At 38.8% G+C, this 22,268-nt stretch overlaps 14 protein-coding genes across 14 annotated transcripts; 7 read left to right on the forward strand and 7 right to left on the reverse strand.

The window, feature by feature from the left end:
* Window positions 1-315: 315 nt before the first annotated feature.
* On the reverse strand, window positions 316-1,712 carry sgp1 (sphingosine-1-phosphate phosphatase Spg1/Lcb3; the record flags this gene model as incomplete). Its single annotated transcript, XM_056182448.1, has 3 exons — window positions 316-620; window positions 689-1,436; window positions 1,533-1,712. The coding sequence occupies 3 exons, from the start codon at window positions 1,710-1,712 to the stop codon at window positions 316-318; spliced, it is 1,233 nt and encodes a 410-aa protein (XP_056038471.1).
* A 613-nt stretch (window positions 1,713-2,325) lies between these two features.
* Window positions 2,326-3,269, forward strand: hem25 (mitochondrial carrier, glycine Hem25; the record flags this gene model as incomplete). The annotated part of the gene is made up of 2 exons (XM_056182449.1): window positions 2,326-2,730; window positions 2,784-3,269. 2 exons carry the CDS (start codon window positions 2,326-2,328, stop codon window positions 3,267-3,269), a joined length of 891 nt encoding a protein of 296 aa, XP_056037686.1.
* A 540-nt stretch (window positions 3,270-3,809) lies between these two features.
* SOMG_03661 (threonine aspartase, involved in protein processing) lies at window positions 3,810-4,950 on the forward strand (the record flags this gene model as incomplete). The annotated part of the gene is made up of 3 exons (XM_056182450.1): window positions 3,810-3,895; window positions 3,946-4,798; window positions 4,849-4,950. 3 exons carry the CDS (start codon window positions 3,810-3,812, stop codon window positions 4,948-4,950), a joined length of 1,041 nt encoding a protein of 346 aa, XP_056037687.1.
* A 326-nt stretch (window positions 4,951-5,276) lies between these two features.
* Window positions 5,277-6,742, forward strand: rrp3 (ATP-dependent RNA helicase Rrp3; the record flags this gene model as incomplete). Its single annotated transcript, XM_056182451.1, has 2 exons — window positions 5,277-5,447; window positions 5,498-6,742. 2 exons carry the CDS (start codon window positions 5,277-5,279, stop codon window positions 6,740-6,742), a joined length of 1,416 nt encoding a protein of 471 aa, XP_056037688.1.
* A 318-nt stretch (window positions 6,743-7,060) lies between these two features.
* On the reverse strand, window positions 7,061-8,065 carry pga3 (GPI-phospholipase A2 activity regulator Pga3; the record flags this gene model as incomplete). Its single annotated transcript, XM_056182452.1, has 1 exon — window positions 7,061-8,065. One exon carries the CDS (start codon window positions 8,063-8,065, stop codon window positions 7,061-7,063), a length of 1,005 nt encoding a protein of 334 aa, XP_056037689.1.
* An 840-nt stretch (window positions 8,066-8,905) lies between these two features.
* SOMG_03664 (uncharacterized protein) lies at window positions 8,906-9,349 on the reverse strand (the record flags this gene model as incomplete). The annotated part of the gene is made up of 1 exon (XM_056182453.1): window positions 8,906-9,349. The coding sequence occupies one exon, from the start codon at window positions 9,347-9,349 to the stop codon at window positions 8,906-8,908; it is 444 nt and encodes a 147-aa protein (XP_056037690.1).
* A 111-nt stretch (window positions 9,350-9,460) lies between these two features.
* SOMG_03665 (uncharacterized protein) lies at window positions 9,461-9,787 on the forward strand (the record flags this gene model as incomplete). Its single annotated transcript, XM_056182454.1, has 1 exon — window positions 9,461-9,787. The coding sequence occupies one exon, from the start codon at window positions 9,461-9,463 to the stop codon at window positions 9,785-9,787; it is 327 nt and encodes a 108-aa protein (XP_056037691.1).
* Window positions 9,788-10,517: 730 nt separating this feature from the next.
* On the reverse strand, window positions 10,518-10,985 carry taf3 (transcription factor TFIID complex subunit Taf3; the record flags this gene model as incomplete). Its single annotated transcript, XM_056182455.1, has 1 exon — window positions 10,518-10,985. One exon carries the CDS (start codon window positions 10,983-10,985, stop codon window positions 10,518-10,520), a length of 468 nt encoding a protein of 155 aa, XP_056037692.1.
* Window positions 10,986-11,787: 802 nt separating this feature from the next.
* tlg2 (SNARE Tlg2) lies at window positions 11,788-12,737 on the forward strand (the record flags this gene model as incomplete). Its single annotated transcript, XM_056182456.1, has 2 exons — window positions 11,788-12,280; window positions 12,325-12,737. The coding sequence occupies 2 exons, from the start codon at window positions 11,788-11,790 to the stop codon at window positions 12,735-12,737; spliced, it is 906 nt and encodes a 301-aa protein (XP_056037693.1).
* A 225-nt stretch (window positions 12,738-12,962) lies between these two features.
* rrp36 (rRNA processing protein Rrp36) lies at window positions 12,963-13,851 on the reverse strand (the record flags this gene model as incomplete). The annotated part of the gene is made up of 2 exons (XM_056182457.1): window positions 12,963-13,642; window positions 13,686-13,851. 2 exons carry the CDS (start codon window positions 13,849-13,851, stop codon window positions 12,963-12,965), a joined length of 846 nt encoding a protein of 281 aa, XP_056037694.1.
* A 277-nt stretch (window positions 13,852-14,128) lies between these two features.
* ppk15 (serine/threonine protein kinase Ppk15) lies at window positions 14,129-15,799 on the reverse strand (the record flags this gene model as incomplete). The annotated part of the gene is made up of 2 exons (XM_056182458.1): window positions 14,129-15,559; window positions 15,605-15,799. The coding sequence occupies 2 exons, from the start codon at window positions 15,797-15,799 to the stop codon at window positions 14,129-14,131; spliced, it is 1,626 nt and encodes a 541-aa protein (XP_056037695.1).
* Window positions 15,800-17,268: 1,469 nt separating this feature from the next.
* On the reverse strand, window positions 17,269-17,493 carry tom6 (mitochondrial TOM complex subunit Tom6; the record flags this gene model as incomplete). The annotated part of the gene is made up of 2 exons (XM_056183891.1): window positions 17,269-17,375; window positions 17,454-17,493. 2 exons carry the CDS (start codon window positions 17,491-17,493, stop codon window positions 17,269-17,271), a joined length of 147 nt encoding a protein of 48 aa, XP_056038327.1.
* An 813-nt stretch (window positions 17,494-18,306) lies between these two features.
* On the forward strand, window positions 18,307-21,147 carry tif303 (translation initiation factor eIF3c; the record flags this gene model as incomplete). The annotated part of the gene is made up of 1 exon (XM_056182459.1): window positions 18,307-21,147. One exon carries the CDS (start codon window positions 18,307-18,309, stop codon window positions 21,145-21,147), a length of 2,841 nt encoding a protein of 946 aa, XP_056038642.1.
* Window positions 21,148-21,723: 576 nt separating this feature from the next.
* cdc3 (profilin) lies at window positions 21,724-22,234 on the forward strand (the record flags this gene model as incomplete). Its single annotated transcript, XM_056182460.1, has 3 exons — window positions 21,724-21,736; window positions 21,782-22,114; window positions 22,197-22,234. 3 exons carry the CDS (start codon window positions 21,724-21,726, stop codon window positions 22,232-22,234), a joined length of 384 nt encoding a protein of 127 aa, XP_056037808.1.
* Between the last annotated feature and the right edge of the window lie 34 nt (window positions 22,235-22,268).

Consider the following 22,268-nt stretch of genomic DNA (forward strand, 5'->3'; position numbering starts at 1 on the left):
TTCAAAACAATAATCCTATGTGTCTAGAAACTAAACCAACGACGAAACCAAAAACCCAGAAGGAAGTACGCAACGAAACAATCATAAAAACAAGTAATAAAAGAAACCAGATTAATGAGTAACGAATAATGATGGCCTCATGTAGTCTCAAAAGAAAATACAAATTAGAGAAATGAACAAACTGAGGTTTATATCTTCCACTGAGTCAATGTAAGTAAAACAATTAAAGCTCTCTCTTTATTTAGAGATGAGTAAAAAAATAACAAAACATAGCCTGTCTATAGAACACCTTTGTGGAAAGCAAAGAAATAAGGCTTAAATTTTCCACCAGCGAAATACGATTGGAGCAAAGTACGTGGAAAGAAATCCAATCCCTGCATAAATAACAATTCGTGCAACTGTCTCACAGTCAAAGCTACAACAGAGTTCATGACCAGATACATTGCCCAAGGGTGTTTTAGTGGTACCTGAAGCATTATTGGAACCACTAGCCGCACGAATCCCTTTCGACGCGGACGAAATTTTCCATTGGCAAATCCGTAATTTTTTATACATTGATGGTAAGAGCGTCAACAATGCTTGTTTAGCGAAAGACTTCCAGAAAAAAATCATCGTAACACCTAGTCAAGTTAGTAAACGTAAATACCAAGAAACAATCAATAAAGAATAAATAAAGTAAAAGACATACCAAAAACAATTCGAAGAACAAAACGCAAAATAAATGTTGCGTTGATACCACCAATTAAATAATTTATAGACTCGGGAGACGAAAGCCATGTGCCCAAATCAATCCCCATAATCACTGCCACAAAAGAAATACTATCATCGATGCAAATGCAGTGTTCCGCAGGCAAAGGATGCATCCATATAAAATATAAGGAAACCGCAACGACCGTTATGGGCACATGACAAGACGAACTTGTGTTTACGGAATGAAATATATCGGAATACTTCCATTGAATACATGATAAACAGATTCCGATGAAAGAGCCAACGATTACGTCCATAAATCCATGCATGCCACAATACAATCGACCCAAGGAAATTGAAAAGATGTAGAGAAGGCTGAGAAAAACAAGTAAGTGAAAGCAAGGAGGAGACATGGATTCCTTCATGCTAACAAGCATAAATATCGAATAGGAGCCTGTGGAAACTGCATTCGTTGTATGTGTACTTGGAAATCCGTATTCATATTCGGCATCGGATGACAAAGTCAAACGGATTAGGGGTGGCGACAAGGGACGCGGTAAGCAAAGGAAGTCCTTTAGAATGCCACTGAAGTAAACCCCAGCTGCAAACAGTTGTGTAATGTCTAGCGTAAAGTTGATACATCCAGACCAGAAGAAAATAGGCAATGCAAGCATAAAGAATACGTGCGTGCCAAGGGTAGCACTGTAACAAAAGTACGTATCTAGCCAAGTCCTTCTTAGACGTGACTAAATTAATTTGTTAATATACTGCCACGTAAATCTTTATTTGTAGAGGAAAGCAACCACTTCTCGGAGACTTCTATTTCCAATTTGGGCACATACCTGGAGTTTATGCAAATATATACTTTCGCTGCGAACGTACGGTAAGAGAAATTGTCGCAATTGGTACCGCAAGCTGCCTTTTCCGAACAATTGACTATAATACCCTTGGCTTTTATATCCAAGAAACTTTTCGTTTATCGAGGCTGCCTTAATTTGCTCCATAGTATTTGAAGGATCCATGGTGAATGGGCATTTAGATGGGTTGTCCCAACTTGGGTTGTTTATAACTTGGAACAATTCTTGTCACATACCTGTCAGCAAATAAACATGAAGGAAAGCGTACTGCAAGCCACTTCAGAAATTAGTTCGCTGGACTGCAGTAATAAACAAAGAGTAAAAGGAACGATGTTGTGGGAATAGAAAGGCTGAAAGACGGATTTGTAGCGTTTTGTTGCGTTGAAACCTAGAAAAGGTTGGTCTCGTTTTCTCAGGAAATGGTTTTTTCAAATGTCGCCATAAAGAAATACGAAAGTTTGGTGAAGGCAACTATTTAAGAGCATGAAATGAAAGGAAAAACAAAGTAAACGGTTGTTTTTACCATTATTGAGAAGTTTGCTTAAAATTTGCTGTTATTTTCGATATAGAATTCCATGAACTTTCAGGTCGAAAGGGAAGAGGAAGCGCCCAAGGTACCCATATGAAGAGAACAAATTGGTAGGTTGTAAAGTCTTGGTTTTGAAATTCGTTTATTGATATAAAGTTTTTTTAATATACTTCAAACAAGTTTGGCAATAATTTATGAACAAAGCAGCTTGCTGTTCAACGAATTTTTGGCGGTGCAAAAATTAAACTTATGTCTCAGTCAGCTAACGCAGTGGAGCCTAAACAGAAGAAAGCAAGTCATTTTAAAGCAGGTGCGTTAGGAGGGTTTCTGTCAAGTGCTGCTCTGCAACCTTTGGATCTTTTAAAAACACGATTGCAACAAAGTCAACATTTGCCTCTGCCACAAATTATTCAAAATGTCGTTCGCCAAGAGGGAGGCATCACGTCCCTATGGAAAGGAACGCTTCCTTCTATCCTCCGATCAACGAGTGGATCGTCATGCTACTTTTATGTTCTTAACTGGTTGCGACGGTATAACCCACAGAGCAATTTGTCCAGCTTGAAAAATACACAAAACTTTTGGACTGGTGGACTCTCGCGGGCAATTGTTGGGTTCGTCTTTATGCCGGTAACTGTCATTAAAGTCCGCTACGAAGTAAGTCGAATAGCAATCTACTTGGTTTCTTTCCGCGTATCTAACTTTTTCAGAGTAATTATTATTCCTATACTACGATCGGATCCTCCATAAAAAGCATTTGGAAAAAAGAAGGTTTCCCCGGGTTTTTCCATGGTTTTGGTGTAACAGCCATTCGAGATGCACCTCATGCAGGACTTTATGTTTATTTTTACGAACTTTCTAAAGAAACAATTCACAATCTTCTTGGACACTTTCATGAAACCCTTCCCGGCGATGTTCTTCAAAACCCTTACAACAATTCAGTTAATGTGGCCTCCGGTATGTTTTCAGGGATCATAGCCACAACAATTACAAATCCTTTTGATATGCTTAAAACCCGTGTCCAGTTACAACCCGACCTCTATAAAAACTTCCTCTATTGTGCGAAACGTGTCTATATGAACGAGGGCTTATACGGTTTCTTAGATGGGCTTGCCCTCCGAGTTTTACGAAAATCTGTTTCTTCAACTATTACCTGGTCTGTTTACGAGTGGGCCATGCATCGAAATGATACGTAGGCGTTTTGGATTCTTTTTGTTTACCTCTCGGCACGAAATTATCTTTGTCAATATATAATTAGACTCTTGATTGAATATTTTTGATATGCATGTAATCACCTATCTGAAAGATATAATATGTATTCATTTCTTGCACTTGCTGTAAAAATAAGACTATCCAGAGAACCCCGTACTTCTTTGGGTTCTTAGTAACTTGATGTAATTATGCAGCCTTTTGAATGCATATTTTTACACGAAACCAACTTCTATGTTCAGCGTAGTCTTATCCTTTTGAAGTATCAATTGATGACAAGTTCCAAACCCATTCTTCAAACATGACTTTTATTATTTCATCTTCTTTTTTTTTTTTTTTTTTTTTTTTATGGTGAAGCTTACGATGCACCTACAACCATAGGAAAGTTTTTTCCAACAGCATAGGGTGAAATCGCTAAATAACTTTCACCGTTTGCAAACCCATTGTTCATTTTTTGATCTATTCCAGAGTCTCTGAACCACGTATACGGAGTGTCCTTTTTTAAATAATGCAAACGAACTAAAAGCATGAATTCTGGCTTTGTGATTGTCCATGCTGGAGCAGGCTTATATTCAGAACGAAGGGAACATTTAGCGAAGGATGCGTGTGCTAAGTACGAACATTCTATTCTTTTTTCATTTTGGGTACTAATTCTTCAAATAGAGCATGCATGCAAGCAAAACTTGAACTCTGCAGAACTTCTGATTCAATTGCAGCGGCAATAGCAGCTGTAAAGGTGCTTGAAGACAGCCCAGTTTGTAATGCTGGTACAGGATCGAATTTGACTGTCAACGGAGAAGTGGAGTGTGAGGCTGGTTTGATGGAGTCTCACACAGGAATGGCGGCAAGCGTAGGTGCATGCAGAAACTATAAATATCCATCTGAAATTTGCTCGAGAATTTTAAGCAAACGTAAGCTTCCTAAAAGTCATGGTCGAATACCTCCCTTGATGATTGTAAGTCATGGAGTTTCTGAGTTCTTGAAGGAGGAAGGGATTCCCACAAATACCAATGAAGAGTTGCGAACTGATGGGTCTCGTAAACAGTATGAAAAATGGAAGCAACTTGTTGAAGATGATGGGAGGATACCATCATCTCAAGATACAGTCGGTGCTATATGCATTGATCCTGCTGGCGAATTCTGCGTGTGCTGCAGCAGTGGTGGTATATTATTAAAATCTTCAGGAAGGATTGGATCATCTGCTATCCCTGGCCATGGATTTTGGCTGGAAAGAGAATTGAATGAAATGGGTGCCTCCACCTTTGCTACATGTATGACCGGAACAGGTGAACACATTTCAAACACGAATTTCGCAATTAGATGTTCAAATGTAATGTTGCACACAGAAGATGAGATTCAAGATCTGGAACGCCTTATCCGAGACTTCTGGGATCATCCAATGTCGAAATATATCCCTAATCTATCTCTGGGATTCATATTTGCAAAAATGGAAACAATGCCTGAATCAAAACGTCCACGGTTGACATTTGGCTTTGCAAATTCCTCGCCATCCATGGTATGTAATAGCGGTATACCTCCTATTTCATCTTAACTAACACTTTGAAGGCAATTGGATATATGAAAACCACTTCAAAGAAGCCTCATGTCCTTATTACGAGAAATCAGAATAAACCGCATACAATTAGTGTTGTTTCTACTCGACTTTGATGAAATCAAATTATACCTAGTATTGGAAACATAATTGCTTCCCATTTTCTAAGAATCATTTTCATCGAGCTGTTGTTTTTTACCGCTTAATTGTTTATTAACGATAATGAGATGTAAACTCGTTGTTTTTGCCTTCCATGGCACTTTTACTCGTAAGACAAGATAAAGGATTCTAGCACTATTTTATTAAATCTGAAGGGCTATTAATTTCAACTTTAGCAATTCCCAAGTGGTAAAGAAATCTCTGTACAACTTCAATTCTTATCGTTTCCCTTCGGTTTAGTAAGGAATTTTTTTTTTATTTGGATTAATAAAAAAGAAAAACAATGACGACCGACGTGAAGAAGCAAAAGAAAACCGTGAATGGAGACGGTGTCAAAGACGAAGGTTTTAAGGAAGAAGCTGAAAGAAAGGTGTCTTCTGATTCGAAATCATCTTTAGAGGAAAAAGATGAAAAAGATGAAAAGGATGAATCTCCTAAAACTTTTAGAGACTTGGTAAGGCTTACGAAGTTTTGATGTCTATATGTTTTCTAATTAATTTATAGGGTGTTATTGAAGAATTGTGTCAGGCTTGTGAGAAGTTAGGCTACAAGGATCCTACTCCCATTCAACGTGAGGCTATTCCCACCGCTTTGTCGAAGCGAGATGTGATTGGTCTTGCTCAAACAGGAAGTGGTAAAACTGCCGCATTTGCTCTCCCTGTGATCCAGGAATTGTGGGACAATCCTAGTCCTTATTATGCTGTTGTGCTTGCACCTACTCGAGAGCTTGCTTACCAAATTTCTGAACAGTTTGAAGCACTGGGAGGTGCCATTGGTGTGCGAAGCGTTGTTATTGTAGGTGGAATGGACATGGTCACTCAAGCAGTTGCTTTGTCCAAAAAACCACATATCCTTGTTTGTACTCCTGGTCGTTTGATGGACCATTTAGAAAATACCAAAGGATTTAGTCTGCGAAACTTACAATACCTAATTATGGATGAAGCTGATCGTCTTTTGGATATGGATTTTGGACCCATCATTGACAGAGTTCTAAAGGTCATTCCTAAAGAGAGACGTACTATGCTTTTCTCGGCCACCATGACCAACAAGGTTGAGAAGCTTCAACGTGCTTCCCTTCATAACCCCGTTCGTGTTGCCGTTTCTTCCAAATTTTCCACTGTAGATACCTTGATCCAGCGTTACTTGTTTTTCCCTTTTAAACACAAAGATACTTATCTCGTTTATTTGGTTAATGAACTTGCTGGTAATACCATCCTTATCTTTGCACGTACAGTAAACGATACTCAACGATTGGCAATTTTGTTGCGGTCTCTTGGATTTAGCGCAATACCTCTTCACGGTCAACTGAGTCAAAGCAATCGTCTTGGTGCATTAAATAAATTCAAGTCCGGTACTAGATCAATTATGGTTGCTACAGATGTTGCTGCTCGTGGTTTGGATATTCCTCTTGTTGATGTCGTTGTCAATTACGATATTCCCACTGACTCTAAAGCATACGTTCATCGTGTTGGCCGTACTGCTCGTGCCGGACGTGCCGGTAAATCAGTCGCCCTCGTAACTCAATATGATTTGGAGCCATTCCTTCGTATTGAGGCTGCTATTGGCAAAAAGATGCAAGAGTACGAGCACCAAAAGGATGCAGTGTTCTTGTTGTCGGAGCGGGTGGATGAAGCACAGCGAGAAGCTGTGATTCAAATGAAGGAAATTCATGAAAGGAGGAGATCTAAGGGTAAGCTTCGTACAAAACGCAAGCATGATGATCTTGATCGTGAAGAGCAAGTCTCTTAATCAGAAGACGTAAGGGTTGTAAAAGAAGATTTTGGTTTCAAATAAAAAATTAAAAGGACAGGTTACTTTTTGGATACTCTATTATGGTTATGTTTATAATAGGATTAGATATTAGCACATTAATCAGGTGCGTTCATGAAATGGTAATATGAAACAAGATATAGGTCGTAACCGTCGCTTCTTGTAGACGAGCAACATATATTGGGTAAATATAAAAATTATTTCGAACCATTCCTGACTTAATTATAGGAACGAGTAAAAGAAAATATATATTGGTCGAGGACATGATTTACGAAGAATGAAGAAAATTAAAAGAAATCAATCTTTGCCGTACATGGATTTGAGCTTCGGAGAAGTATCGTTTATGTCATAAACCGAGCTTTTTATTACAAAACCGTAAATGTAGTAAGTAATAGGTACTGTAGCCAGATGCCAAAGGGCATGAGCATCAACTAGATTTGCAATTGGACTGAAATCGAAAAGCTCCAAGGAAGCAGAGAGCATCAAGGCGGTTACAGATAAAGCAGGCACCTTTGTCCAAGAAAGTCCGATATTTCTATGTGACCATGAATAGTAGTACCAAACGAGGTTTGAGAGCAAGCCTACAGAAAGGTTCGCCTTCATGTTGTAACCGTAATCGAAGGTATAAAAAGACAGATAACTGACATGTGCCACAAAAGCGACGAAAAAGAGGATTCCGAGTATGAATGTTGCGGTTCTACCTCCGCGCTTGAGATCTAATTTGAACATCAGAAGGAGCGAATTATATAAGCCGAATAAAACAAAAGCACCGGCTGAAAAATAGTCCAACTTCTCGGTTAAAGGAGTGTCGCGAATGTGGAAAACACTACTCCATACCCATGCGTTCATGCCGATAATGGCCCATATAAGACACAATGACTTACTATGGTGAAAATCTGGAATGCAACGACGCATACGTTGATAACCATTGTAGTGAACGATTAGATTAAGTACAGAGAATAAGACGCTAAAGAACTCCTGGACGCCACAGATTCGAATAAAGTACCATTTACCAAAGTACTGCTGAGAGGGAATTCCGTTTACGGCAAAGTAGTGTTCAGTATCAATTTGACATTCGTAACGGCAATTGCTACCACAGTCCCAAAAAAGTGATCTCAAATACCAGGGGAGCATTCCATTTTGTGAAGGATTCTGATTACAGTCAATGGTAAGACAGTTATTTAAGCATGTCCTATAGTATGGGTGTAAATCACCATTGCTTGCTGATGCACATTGTATCCAGGATGCAACTAGAAGTAATACTAAAAAAGAAAGAAAAGAATTTAGTTGCCGACCAGTCATTTTAAGATTGTAGATCAGCTAAATCCATAAAGTTGTTTCCGGGTTATTCCGCTAGTGTCATGTTTTGGTTAGGAAAGGTACAATGTAACCTGCGAAAAAAAAATTGTAAACAATGCGAAAATTTGTTCTTCTTGAGAAAACGAAGAAAACTCAGTAAGCATTCGTTTCCAAATACAAAAGAGTATTGAGATGGCGAAAATCTATTGCCCGCTCCGACAGCTTCTGAAACTTCACAAGGGTAGGACATTCACATGTTCGTACGAATTCTGCCTAGTACGGATCCAACGACAAATCAATTAAGGAAAATAGGATTAGCCTTGAAAAAATTTTAGGTTGGAACGTACTGAGTCAAAATGTTCAGACAAAAACATCGGTTGAGCGTAAGCAGTGCAAACAACGAAGAGAAATGTGTAAACGTCAGATGGATATTCATGTTTAAGTAAAAGTTTGTAGAGTTAAATTTCAACGCATCCTGTGAATAAGCTTCTCTGTGAATTGATTTTCCGTTCATCGTGAAACTTTTTTAACCCCATCGTTTAGTAGAGTTTTCTTGTTGCTCATAAAGTTTATAGATTTCTTCTGAAGAAATTAAATAAAATCTAAAGCAAGATACAAATCAAAGAGACCTTTAAGTTGTACGACACTTAAGATTTTGATCCCTCCTTTCAGCTCGAGTCCTAATTATAGCTACTTAGGGGGAGCGATAATTAGAATCATCATAGTTGTATAAATGAGGAAACAATTCATGTGTCAATAGTCAAACATTGACATATTGCCAAGCTGTAGCAGTAGTTTTGTGCGGCTGAGTGCAACATGGCGACCAACGTACGAAAAAAGCATTTAGGAGTAGGGATCCTTGGAATAATGTGCATACTGAGGAGGGGAGCATACAGGAGGAGTACGGACACCAGACGCGTAGGTGTCAATGATTTGATATTCTTCAACCGAAGGGACTTCTCCAGCGGGCACGGAATTGAAGTGCAGAAAGTAAACAAGAACAAGATGTATATAGAATATGAGAGCGCAGTAAATAGACCATATGACGAAAGAGGGTGTGGAAGCACCGTTGGTGGAAATGGAATACAAGAGACCCAAAAAGAGAAAAGTGAGACCAATTCCAATGTAACTAACAGTCGTTGCTTTTTTACTACGTTTAAGAAGAATCATTCGGCCAAATTCGTACGGAGTTGTCCTTGTATTTGCTGCCATTTTGATAACGTCGTCTATATAGGAAAGCGAGTACTTCCATACAGCAGAATATGACCTGCCTTCCTTCCAATTCATTCCAGTTCAGTCCTCCCCATTTTTTATGAATTGAAGAGCCAAGAAAATAATTTATGTCTACATAAAAGTCTGCTTTTTTTCTAGTTTCCAAAAGCCACCGTACGGTTCATAATGGGTTCCGACGTGAAAATGGAAGAGTTGCAGAATCTTCTCGCAGATGAACAGAGAGCTCAGGAGTTGCAAGAGGACAAAAAGAGTATGTATTTGGAAATTTCTGAAAAGCTCAAATCATTGGAAAATGTGAATGGATTCTTACTCATTGGTCAATTAATTTATCGAGTAGGAATATTCTTTACAATTCTTAGTTCTCCAGATAGTGCAACTCTACGCTTTTGCATTTATTTAGAACTTCTTGTTGGATTACTTACTATAGCCTACTTTTTGGGAAATATTGTCTGGCTAAAAACGGACATTTATAAAAGTTTTGTTTCTAATTAAGAGTCTCAAATGCTAGTGCAGACAGCCTGACAAAAAGACAAAAAAAATATAAAAGATGAGGGCCTAAATGTTGGAAGAAGGATGAGCTTGTCACGAGAAACAACTGTAAACTACTGAATGCTTTTCGGGCGGAGAAACATGTTCGCATTTTCATGCTCTGTATTCTTTGACCACTCATGTAATTTGATACATTGAACGTGAACGGACCTGTTAAAACTCGCAGCGGATTCTTTATACCCAAATTTTTTCTTTTAAAACGATTCTTGAGCTCTGGGGCACGAGACAACAACTTAACAATGACTCGAATACCGAATCTATATATATATTTATATAAGATTCACCATGTTCATATCTCTTAACCGCGTTCTGTAAACGGCAATCTTTTGGTTTATTATACTTGTACAGATGTGCATTCTGCTAAAACCGATCGAAAAGACGTTGAATAAATCAAAATAAAACGTTCATGCAGTCACAATCCCAGGTATCTTTGTAGATTAAATCCGTAAAATGAAAGTCAGCCCAGATTTTTCTATTCGTTGACTTTTGCTCCCAGGAACGTAAATTCCAATACCATACTGATTCCCTGTTTCCTTTTACATTTTCAAAGCATACGCATACGAAAAAGAAGCCATTGGGTTCGATAAAGATATTTTGACATATGATTTTCTTGAAGGAACAAATCAAGAGGTCAATGGTAAAAGATGAGGCCATTTCGAGAATTTGAATCGCATTATGTAGGATGTGAAGGATTGTTTTGGACTGCAGAGGAGAACATTGTATCTTGAAAACGCTCGGGGCCGCTAACACGCACTTGTTTCTGCACAAGGTTCGTCAACCAATCCTTAGGCTTCGTCTGTGTCTCTGCAGCTGGCTGGAATCCGGCTACACGTCGTAGTTCATCCATTTGAGGACCATGGTACCATTCGATAAACTCTTTCACATCCTCTTCTGTACCATCGAGTAAACCCACTTCTTCGAGAGCCAGGCGAAAGTCTTGCAGGTCGCAGTCTTTTTTCCTACTCAATTCTGCTTCTGTCATTGTAGTTTCCGAAAGCAGTTGGATGTAACGGATCATTACATCTGTAAATGAATCCAACAGCGACAACTTCGTACGATCAAGACCAGCTGCACGCAGTGTTTGCGAGCAAAACACTCGCATAAGGCAAAAATAAATGTCGTTTTTTGGTGATCCTTCCATGAGATCCTTTATAAGAGTAGAAACACGTAAAGAAAAGGATTTCGCGTTTTTTTCCTAATCGTGCTCGTGGATGAATTCAGTTTCCGTATATTCCAGGATTGTGATGTCTCCTTGAAAAATCCTATTTAGAATATGATACGATAGCGATGGCTTTACAATACCGGTAAAAGTGATAATGATACATTGGATTTCGTTGGTAAACATAACAAACAGGTGAAAAAAAAAAATGGATTATTTGTTCCATAGCAGAATGGTGAATAGCAGTTTCTTTTCAAACTCTTAGATTTTATGAAAAAATCTTGGAAGCGTCTCTATGGATCGAAAGAAGTATCTTTTTACTTCTGTTATACACATATAGACATATCTCCTGAATGAGTTTCGCTGTGATTTCTGGTCGATTTCCTTTTCAAGTTCATTCACTCTCCTTTTTTATGCAATAAAACAAATGAATATATCAGTAATTCCAGTTCTGAAAAAGGAAATCCACTTGAATGTTTACCGTTTACTGATACCTTGCATTCCATTATGTCAGTAAGACAAGAACCTCACCCAAGAGAGGCTCTCAGCTAGATTCTTGTTTTGTCAATTTCAATTGCTACTTATATTTTAGTATTTGTATATATAATTCTTTGAAAGAAAGGTCTCGTTTACTATTTCTTTGAATTCGTGGTTGCACGTACTTGTCATAACGGTCGTTTGAATGCAGCAGGTTTGCCAATTGGGTGGAAACGTCTAGGAATTGGCCAACTATTTCCTCATTACTTTTAATTAACTTAGAACAAAAGGATTGACTTACAGTATTATGGCTTATCGAGATCGAACAGGACTGTATATAACCTTCCGACAATCGTATGCACATCATGGTCAAAGACTAGAATTCTCAAAATGGGAACCAAAGGAAGAACGACAAAACCTTATTCATAAGGATGTGGATGACAACGTCGTCATAGAGATGGACATGCTAGCTCCTAAATGGGTTGCTATCGAACAGGATATAGATTCCTTACTTCAAAACACTCACAGAAATATTCAGTTACTCAACAAGCAGTATGCAAAACATGTCCTCCCGAGTTTTTCCGATAAAACAGAACAGGAAAACGAGATTCAACGCCTAACCATTGATATAACGAGTGACTTCCAAAGATGCCAACGAACTTTACAAAATACAAAACGCCAGACTAATAACCTTAAAGGCTCAGAAGCCTTGGTTGCTCAAAATCTCCTGGCAAATTTGGCAGGGCGTATTCAAACCGAAAGTGCACAATTTCGGAAAAAACAATCAAACTATTTAAAAAGTAAGTGATCACTCGAGAAGTATCGTGAATGCTAATAATCCTAGAATTACGAGGTTTGAATTCTGATTTTTCCTCTTCGGATGCGAAACTAGAGGACACTGTTTCCGACGTTGCAATATCGCAGTCGACAATTCAGCAGGCTGCTCTTATGGAAGAGGAAGGCGAAGACGAGCGGGCTGTCCAGCATGAACGGGCTGTTGCAAAAATCGCCGAAGGTATCCTGGAGTTAGCTCAGATGTTTCAAGATTTGCAGGGATTGGTAATTGAGCAAGGGGCTCTGGTGGATCGCGTCGACTATAACGTTGAGCAAACCCAAGTTCATGCAAAATCTGCCGAAAAAGAGTTAACAAAAGCTGAAGGCCACCAAAGAAATACGGGACGGCTACGTTTCATGTGTTTTCTAATTTTACTTATAGTTGCTTTAATTATCATATTAATTGGCAAACTTGCACGATAATGTTCGACTTATGTCTTTTATACATCTCATGTATTTTCTTCCTTTTTCAATTCCTTTACTGAATTTTTCTTACTTTAATTACTATTTCCGCTGTTTTATACCTAAATACAACAACCTTTTTGTATCCAAGATAAGTTAGTTGCCGAATGTTCATAATTAATCAATTCCAAATCCCTTGTAAACCCATATTAACAAAATAAAAAGAATTTTCCAAACGTCAACTTCCTAAGAGCTGGAAGATGGAGCCGAACGTGCACGAGGTAGTCGCTTTTTTTCCTTTTGAGCGCGTCTTCGCATTTTGTTTTCCAAGTAACGATCCAGTTTCTTCGTTCCTTCCATAGATTTATACTTATCCAATTGAACCAACTTCTTCTGGTCACTCTTCTTCATATAAAATGGCTTCTTTCCTTCCTTAACTTGCTCTCTTTCGTTAGCACGTTGTTCGCGCAAAACTCGGCCTGTTCTTTCTTCTTCAATATGTCTCTCCATCTTTGATAAAAGAGATTTTAGTGTTGTCTTTATAGTTTCTGCGCGTTCGGGATCTTTGCATTTTTTCAGCTCTTCGCGAAGAAGCTCAATTTCCTTTTTCCGGTAATCAAAAACAAACGAGTAGTTATTTTTAACCTTCTCTTTATTTAGACTCCCGGAAAGAGAATCGAATCGAGGGTCTCTTGTAAACTTTTTGGGAACATTCACAACCTCTCGAAACCGAGTAACTGGTTTCTTGCTAGATACTTCCATCGGTGCGTGCTTTTTTCTTTCAGCACGTTCATGTGCTTCATGTTCATCTCTTTTTTGTGATTTCTTCCTAATAACCGCAGATTCTTTCTTTTCAGTTTTGTTCTGTTCCGCCATTAATTTCTTTTGAGCGGCCAACAGAGTATCGAATGGAATTTCCGAAATTTCTAGTCTTTAATTAGCAACATTCTACAATCTTTCTGATCTTACGGGTTTTAGCAGACTTCTCATCCACATCTGAGATCGCCTCTGGCTCACTTTCTTCCATTCCATTAAACTCTTCTTCTGACACCAATTCATCTGAACTACTAACTGGATCATCCTCTTCGACGTTTACGTGTGCCAAGCTTCCTTTTTTCAACGCGTTTTTGCTCATTGAGTGAATACTGAAGTTTCGCGCAGATACACAGTTACGGTGAAACTTCCACAGACAGGAAGGAAGCTCATATATAGCACTCAAGAGCTCAACAACAATTCTACACACCGAATGAGGTTTATATGAAATTTTTATTTCAAAAGTTATATATATTATATATAGATTTCATGAATTGAAGAAAAACTATTCTTAGCATAAACAATGGAATCCGCAAACGTAATCTTTAAAAAACATAGTTTTGACTCTAATAAACGTAAGTACTACCAACAAAAAAGCATTAAAAAAATTCATCTGTCTCTTCGTTGTCATTACTGGTATAGGCATCAGCAGGTGGATAATATTGTGGCAACGGTCTTGTTTGTACAAACTCTTCGGGTTCATTCGTAACATAAGTACTGGCACGCTGTAGCGAAGGAGGAACCATGGCTTGGTTTCCAATTGTGTGAGAACGGTTTCTTGTGCGAGGTGTAACAAATGGCGGCTTCTGCTTGTTCATGTAGTATTGAGTAAACGAAGCACCAGTTATGAAAGGATGTAATTTCGCTTGATCAGGACTCCAACGCTTCAAAGGATTAAGCTCTAAAAACTGTTTAACAAAATCAATGAAGCATAGTCGTTCCTCATGCTCTTCGGGAGTATGCTTGGGTGTGGTTTTGCGACGTGGATAATTCATTATAATAGCATCTAATGCTTTTTCACCGAAATACTGTTTTCCTGGTTGCTCCACCTTGTTGTTTTCAATAGAAAACTGCTCAATCGATTTGAGCTCGTATATCTTTCGTCCGTTAACGAACGAAATATTGAAATACTTTTTTGCATTCTTCCCCATTTCAATCATCCAGGCTGGAGGATTACCCAACATGTCTACGATACGACTAATTTGGTTATACTCGGAATTTCCAGGAAACAAAGGGAGGCCTAAAAACAACTCGGCAAGAATGCAGCCAATTGACCACATGTCAATGCCACAATTGTAATGAAGACCTAAAACGACTTCTGGACTTCGGTAAAAACGAGATTGAATATATGTATACACGGTCTGTCGTTCATGACAGGCACTGCCAAAGTCGATTACTTTGACATTTGGAGACGACAAGTCTTGTAAAAGGATATTTTCTGGTTTCATATCACAATGAATTATACGTGCCTGTTTTAGTAGAGAAGCGCACGAAAGCAACTGAATAGCAAATGAACGGACAAGACTAAGGTGTAGACCGCGAAATTGATTTTGCTTAATCAGTTCGTAGAGATTGATGCTCAACAGCTCAAAAACCAAACATAAATGATTTTTGTGCATAAATTGATCGTATAAGCGAATCAAATGACGCTTATCATCAGGATCATAGCGATTGTTGAGAAATTCTAATATAGAAACTTCCATGACGCATTGGTTATAGAATGCTGGTTTATTTTTGATTACTTTGATAGCTACAATCCTTTGTGTTTTTAAGTCTTGACATTTTGCGACTTGTCCAAATGTACCATGGCCTAAAGTATCGAGAATTAAGTACTTTCGGCCTTCATCTGTACCAAGCAAATCGTTGACATATAGTATGTAATCGTGGTTAGCATTATCATAACCATGATTGTGGACACCTTCACTTGGCTTCGTAAGAGGTCTCCGAGGATTTTGTTCCGTTGAAAACTGAAATTTTGGATTACAAATAGCATACGTATTCGCAAGTTTTACACTGACAGCTTCCAGTGGCTAGATAAACATAAGTTAGCAAAAGAATTGGCACTCTGTACTTACACTAATAAAACTCCCATTGGGAGAAGCTCTTCGATAACTGTAATTTTTTGCCATAGGTGGCTTTGGAGTTGTAAATGCGGTATTGGTTCCTGAGGAAGATACATGACGAGCATGGCTACTTGGAGGAAGCCGGGAGTATGTCCTGTTTCCTGAATTGTTGTTTGATAAAGGCAAGATGGGAGAGTTGGAGTCCATGGTGCTGACCGTGAGTTTCAAGCAATTGGCTGCAGTAATTTCTTAGTTGATATACTTACAGCTTGTATGATATGATACAAGGAATATTATGAGAAAAGAAGGGGAATGAGAAATTACGTACCGAATTCGATAGGTGCAGTCTGAGAGAATACGAAGGTTTCCCAAATTGAACTGTCGTTTCCAAGTAGAAAACTATATTTTATCAAAATTCGAAAATCCAAAGCTATTAAAGTGGACGAAAGACACGAGAATGAAACTGTTTACGACCTCAAAATGCTAACAAATGATTGAGCAGTAGAAAGGCACAGCCTCCTAAAGAAAAGAAGAAAGCTCAAAAATACTATAGAAGCAATATCAGACTGTGGGCGAGGTCTAGTGGAATTGAATTTCAGAAAACGCGTGAATCAATAGAAATGTATCTCGCAATCCGTTGTCGGTTCGAAAACAAAACAATACGATTCTGAAAATGCAAATTCTTTTCCTGTGATCTGATCCTGCAGAGAAGCTCTCTAGGAAGAAAAGGAGTCAGTTTATCGAGTGAATCAACTCTCGACAAGTATTTGACTTGAAGAACTGCTACGGTACTATCAAAGATAGTTTTTTATGACAAAAAGAGCAATTCAATCCAATTCTTTCTAAAAAGGCTGCTAATCCAACAAGCCGCTCCTTGAATATTGTAGTTGGTAAAAGGTAAATGGATTGAGTAAGCTGACATGACGACACGTTGACACTCTGGGCTGCGGCAGATTCTGCCTCATTACTAAAAATGTAATTGCCTCTTTAATAGAATACATTGAGATAAAAGTAATAATATTACTGAACATTTTGTAGAGGAAACAATGCGTTGTGTGCAAGGTTTGAACAAGTGATATACTAATTAGAACAAATGAAAGGTAGTATGGACCAGTTTACGATTTTCATAAAGGTGTCGGTGATTTTTGTGTGAATGATAGAAACATAATTTTACTTTGATTTGGTTTGGTTTGGCTTGATTGAGCATAGGAAAAAGGGAAAACGAATCGAAAGGATGCTATACCATAAAGTGCTGTTTCAGCAAGTCCCTTCTATGAAAGAATACGATTATGTGTTTGACAGGCGCGTACAACGACTAAAATGATTCCAGTAAAGGAAATACGGTGATCGTTATTGTCGACATTGGGCTAAGTTTCTACTCAAACCCCGCTACATTTCCATACAAAAAGTAAAAAATACGGTAAGGAACTCAAGTATAACCACCTGCCTTTCCCACGGGTCAAAGGTGGTTAATTTTTCATACATAGATACAGACAAGCCAAAGCACAAAAGCACAATAGAAAAGGTAAAAGCAACAAAATGTTAAGTTTATAAATCAAAAATTTATTTTTCTTCAAATTCAAACGTATATGCCATCAAATTCTTTCCGAAAGACAGATGCCTTCTCAATGGCAAGCTCGAGGTCGTGTTGGTACAACGGGACTCCAGCAAGAATTTTAAAGCTGAGGAACAAGGAAGTTACCAACACGGGACTTGATAATGGCGACGGAAGCGATAAAAACGCCAAGGCTGATGAAGATGGAAGAGTTTTCCTTGTTAACAACTATAAAGCGTCAGTAAACTACTTTTTTTTTCATAAAAAAAAAAAAGAGAACTCAAAGAGTTAATGAATAGACCGTACCCTTCTTAATCATGTTCTTTTTGTCAGCGATACGATCCATATTGTGAATAGTGGTAGAGGGTTGGTGAACGGACAGGTCCCATTTACTGCTGGCTATCAGATATTCCCTAGTAAATAATAGTGTAAATATAAACAGTATCTAAATAAATCGTGGAAAATTAATAAAAAGAAAGTATTGAAAAAAAAAACATTCAAAAGAAATTTAATCGTTAAAATGAATTGAAGACTTATTTCTCGTTTTGGCAGTGATGTGAATTCCGGATCCAAATTAATTTGTCGTTTAAGAACAACTCACAGTGGAGAAATCATATTTTAAATTAGAAGTATTGAAACAAAGTGAAGTTCGAGAGGATGCTCGTCAGCAGAATCTTGAAATCATTTTGAAGAAGACGAAACATTCCAATGGAACGAAATGAAGATTGGATGATTACCATTGAAAGAAAAACGATGAATGCAATGAACATTATTGTTCAATATTAAGGAAGAACTAAAAAACGTACACTTTGAGATTTGGACTACAGATGAATGATTATCTATAAGAGTAGAGACTATTGTCATAAATGTATTTAAAATATCCAAGGTGAAAAGCACAAGAAGAACAGGGAGCTTACAACTGTAAAAAAAGAACTTTTTTTACTTTCACTTACAAATGTAAAATTAAAGAAAAACAAAAACAAAAAAATTCACCCATCGACATTTGTTTACTAAATAAGAACGCATCGGTTTCCATCGGTATCAAAAAGATAACCCACTACGCTCTTTCGTGTTACATTGGACTGAACATATTTTTTCATTGAGCAGGTCCTCACCCTTCCTTTGACTGCTGTACCAAAAAAACTTGCCAACCACCAACATGTCGAGATTCTTCAAGGGAGGCTCAAACGACAGTGATGCAGAATCCGTGGACTCCTCCGAAGGTAACCGTATAGTTGCTTCGAAGACGAAGGCTGAAGAGTCTTCTTCAGCTGAGGAAGAATCGAGTGAAGAGGAAAGCTCATCAAGCTCCGCATCAGAGTCTTCAGAAAGCGAATCAGAATCAGAATCCGAGTCTGAATCTTCGGAAAATAAAGATTCAAAGGTACCCGCAAAGAAGCCTAGCGTTTCGAAAAAACCAGTCTCTTCTTCTTCTGAAGAGTCCGAGTCCGAGTCCGAGTCTGACTCAGACTCTGAAACTTCTGATGAATCCGGGTCAGAAGAATCTGAAAGCGATAGTGAGGATGATAGTGAGAATTCTGAATCCGTGTCGGGTTCTGAAAACGAATCCGAATCCGATAACCAGTCTGAATCTGAAGGTGAATCGGAGGGCGATTTAGAATCCGAGACATCAGAAGCAGCTGGTCCCGACTCTTTCTTGAAGAAACCTGAAGAAGCCAAGCCTGCTGCTTCTCGTTTCCTTCGCGGTGAGAGTAGCGAAGAAAGCAGTGATGAAGAAGAGGGTCGTCGCGTCGTCAAGAGTGCTAAAGATAGGCGCTTGGACGAATTTTTCGCTTGTATCGATAATATGAAGGACGCTATGTCCGGAAACAAATGGATGGTAGTATCTAATGAATTTGATCATTTAAATAAGGTTGCTCAAAAGTCATCCGAAGCCGGCCGTCGTCCTCCTGCTTATATTGAGTTTTTGTCAAATCTTGACCAAAGAGTCGAGTCTTCCGACAAGGCTTTCATTAAGAGTCTTGATGCTGCTAATGGTCGTGCTCTTAACGCTCTCAAGCAACGTGTTCGTAAAATCAGCCGTCAATTTACTTCAGAGATCGAACGTTTCCGTAATGATCCTGAAGCTTTCATGAAACCCGCTGCCGAAGTTGCTGATGTACCCAAGGCTGCAGCAAAAGCTGGTCAAGACGAGGTTATTGTCGGAGGCGTCGCTACACGGGGTATCGTTGCTCCTACCACGGATGAACCTAAGACCGAAGAAATATCTCCTTCCGACATCTTTAAGCATCTTCGTGCTATTTTTGAGGCTCGTGGTAAGAAGAGCACCGATCGTGCTGAGCAAATTCGATTCCTTGAGAAGTTGTCATCTATCGCTGTTACAGATTATCAGCGACTTCGCGTTAAGGTCGCTCTTTTGGCTGCTCGTTTTGATATTAACACTGGATCTGGCCAATATATGCCCATTGAACAGTGGAATGGCGCTTTGAAGGAACTTCATAATATTTTGGATATTTTGGATGCTAATCGAAAGATTGTTATTGTCGAACAGGTTGAAGATGAATTCGAAGATGAAGATGAAGCCGTCGCCGCTAGTGGTAACAATAATGGCGTGGTTCAAGTTCAAGGCAGTGTCGTTTCTTTCTTGGAGCGTTTGGACGACGAATTCACTCGCTCTCTTCAAATGATTGATCCTCATGCACCAGAATACATTGAACGTCTCAAGGACGAAACCGCCTTATATACATTGCTTGTACGAAGCCAGGCTTACTTGGAGCGTATCGGCCTCGTTGAGAGCACATCTCGTTTAATCATGCGTCGTCTTGAGCGCGTCTACTACAAGCCTGAACAAGTCATTCGTGCTAACGAGGAAGCAGCCTTGCGCTCTCTTTCTCCTGAGTTTGATCTTGTTGTTACCCCTCGGGCTTCTACTGATACTCCTGATAAACTAATCAACGCTCTTTGTGTCTACCTTTATAATCACGGTATTAGTTTACTCCGAACTCGCGCTATGCTCTGTCATATTTACCATGAAGCTCTTCAAAACCGCTTTTATAAGTCTCGTGATATGTTGCTTATGTCTCATTTGCAAGACAGCATTCATGCTGCTGACATTGCTACACAAATTTTGCATAACCGTACCATGGTCCAAATTGGCTTGTGTGCATTCCGTAATGGTATGATCCAAGAAGCCCAATATGCTCTCCAGGATATTTCTACCACTGGCCGTATTAAGGAACTTCTCGGTCAAGGTATTCAAGCAGCTAGATTTGGCCAGTTTAACCCTGATCAAGAACGCTTGGACAAGCAGCTTGTTCTTCCTTTCCATATGCATATTAATTTGGAACTTCTTGAGTGCGTTTACCTCACGTGCTCTATGTTTATGGAAATCCCTGTAATGGCTGCTGCCTCATCAACTGCTTCTGATGCTCGTAAGCGCGTTATCAGTCGCCCCTTTAGACGTATGTTAGAATATACGGATAGACAACTCTTTATCGGACCACCTGAAAATACCCGTGAATTCATTATGCAAGCTTCGAAGGCTTTAGCAGAAGGTGAGTGGCGCAAGGGTGAAGAATTAATTCATGCTATTAAAATTTGGAACTTGATGCCAGACACCGAAAAGATTAAATCTATTCTCAGTGATAAGATCCGTGAAGAGGGATTGCGTACTTACTTGTTATCATATGCTGCATTCTATGACTCAGTATCGCTTGATTCTTTAGCGGAAACATTTGACCTTTCTTTGGAACGTGTTACTGTCGTTGTTTCTCGTTTGCTTTCTAAGCGGGAGATTCACGCTGCTCTTGACCAAGTGCATCGTGCTGTAATTTTTGAGCGGGTTGAGATTAACAAATTAGAGAATATGGCAATCTCGCTTAGTGAAAAGACTTCACAATTACACGAAGCAAACGAAAAGCTCTATGAGCAAAAAACTCAACACACTAATCCTCAAGATAACAGACGTCGCGAAAAAACTGGATCAGTGAAACGACGCAATGATCGTTCCGACAATCGGGGTCGTCAAGACATGAATTAAGTTGAAGTGCATTGGTGGAATGTTTTCAGGCAATATAATCTCAATAAAATGATCTACGTATTTGTCGTTTCTTATGGATATTATCTAGTTGATTTCTTTTAGATACTTTATAGATGAATGGACATCTGTAACGTGTTACTGGTACTTTAACGAGCACAACATAGCTTGTGGTTTTGTAGTTGTTTTGTAAATTGTATGTTTGGTTTGTCGTTTCCACCGATGGTACTTTTCATTGCTGTTTCGATAAATGGTATGCACACTGAAGTAAACAGTGAAGTGTAGCACCAGGAAAAATGGTACTGAACGGACGACAGAAGCCTGGCGTTTAGTAATAAAGTGTTTAAACGTTCAATCGAAGCAACCAAAACAAAAAAACATGAATTATTTATTTACATTACTTGTTTCTTTGTTTCCTCTTTTATTGATTAACGTATAGAACAGTATTGTGTTATGTTCTTTTAGGATACTTTAAGGAGTCGGTAAACGAAATCTCAAGAGATATGACAACTACGGGATACGGACTGTGAAATCTACCCTTTTCCTACTACATATCAAGAGTCTATAAACTGCTTCAGGATGTCTTGGCAAGGTACAATCTACAGAATAGAAGAAAAGAGTCACTAACTGACGATAGCTTACGTTGATACTTCCTTACTTGGTACCGGCAAAATCGACCAAGCAGCCATCGTTTCTAGAGCTGGTGATAGCGTTTGGGCTGCTTCCTCTGGTTTCAACCTTTCTGGTTCCGAAACCAAAGGCCTTGCCGCTGGATTCCAGGATCCTCCCAGCATGTTCGGTACCGGAATTCATTTATCTGGTCAAAAGTATATCACCATCCGTGCTGAAGGTAGATCCATCTACGGAAAACTTCAAAAATCCGGTATAATCTGCGTTGCTACTAAGCTTTGCATACTAGTAGCTCATTACCCTGAGACTACTTTGCCCGGTGAGGCAGCCAAGATTACAGGTAAGTAGTTTTCTGGGTACTTCTCCTAAGAATGGATTACATATATGGGATCTAGACATGTACTAACATTATAATTCTACAGAAGCCCTTGCTGATTACCTTGTCGGTGTTGGCTATTAAACTCGCTTTTACAATAACCTCCCGTTTGAGTCGA

Source organism: Schizosaccharomyces osmophilus, chromosome 2 (assembly GCF_027921745.1).
Source record: "Schizosaccharomyces osmophilus chromosome 2, complete sequence".
Classification (NCBI taxonomy): domain Eukaryota; kingdom Fungi; phylum Ascomycota; class Schizosaccharomycetes; order Schizosaccharomycetales; family Schizosaccharomycetaceae; genus Schizosaccharomyces; species Schizosaccharomyces osmophilus.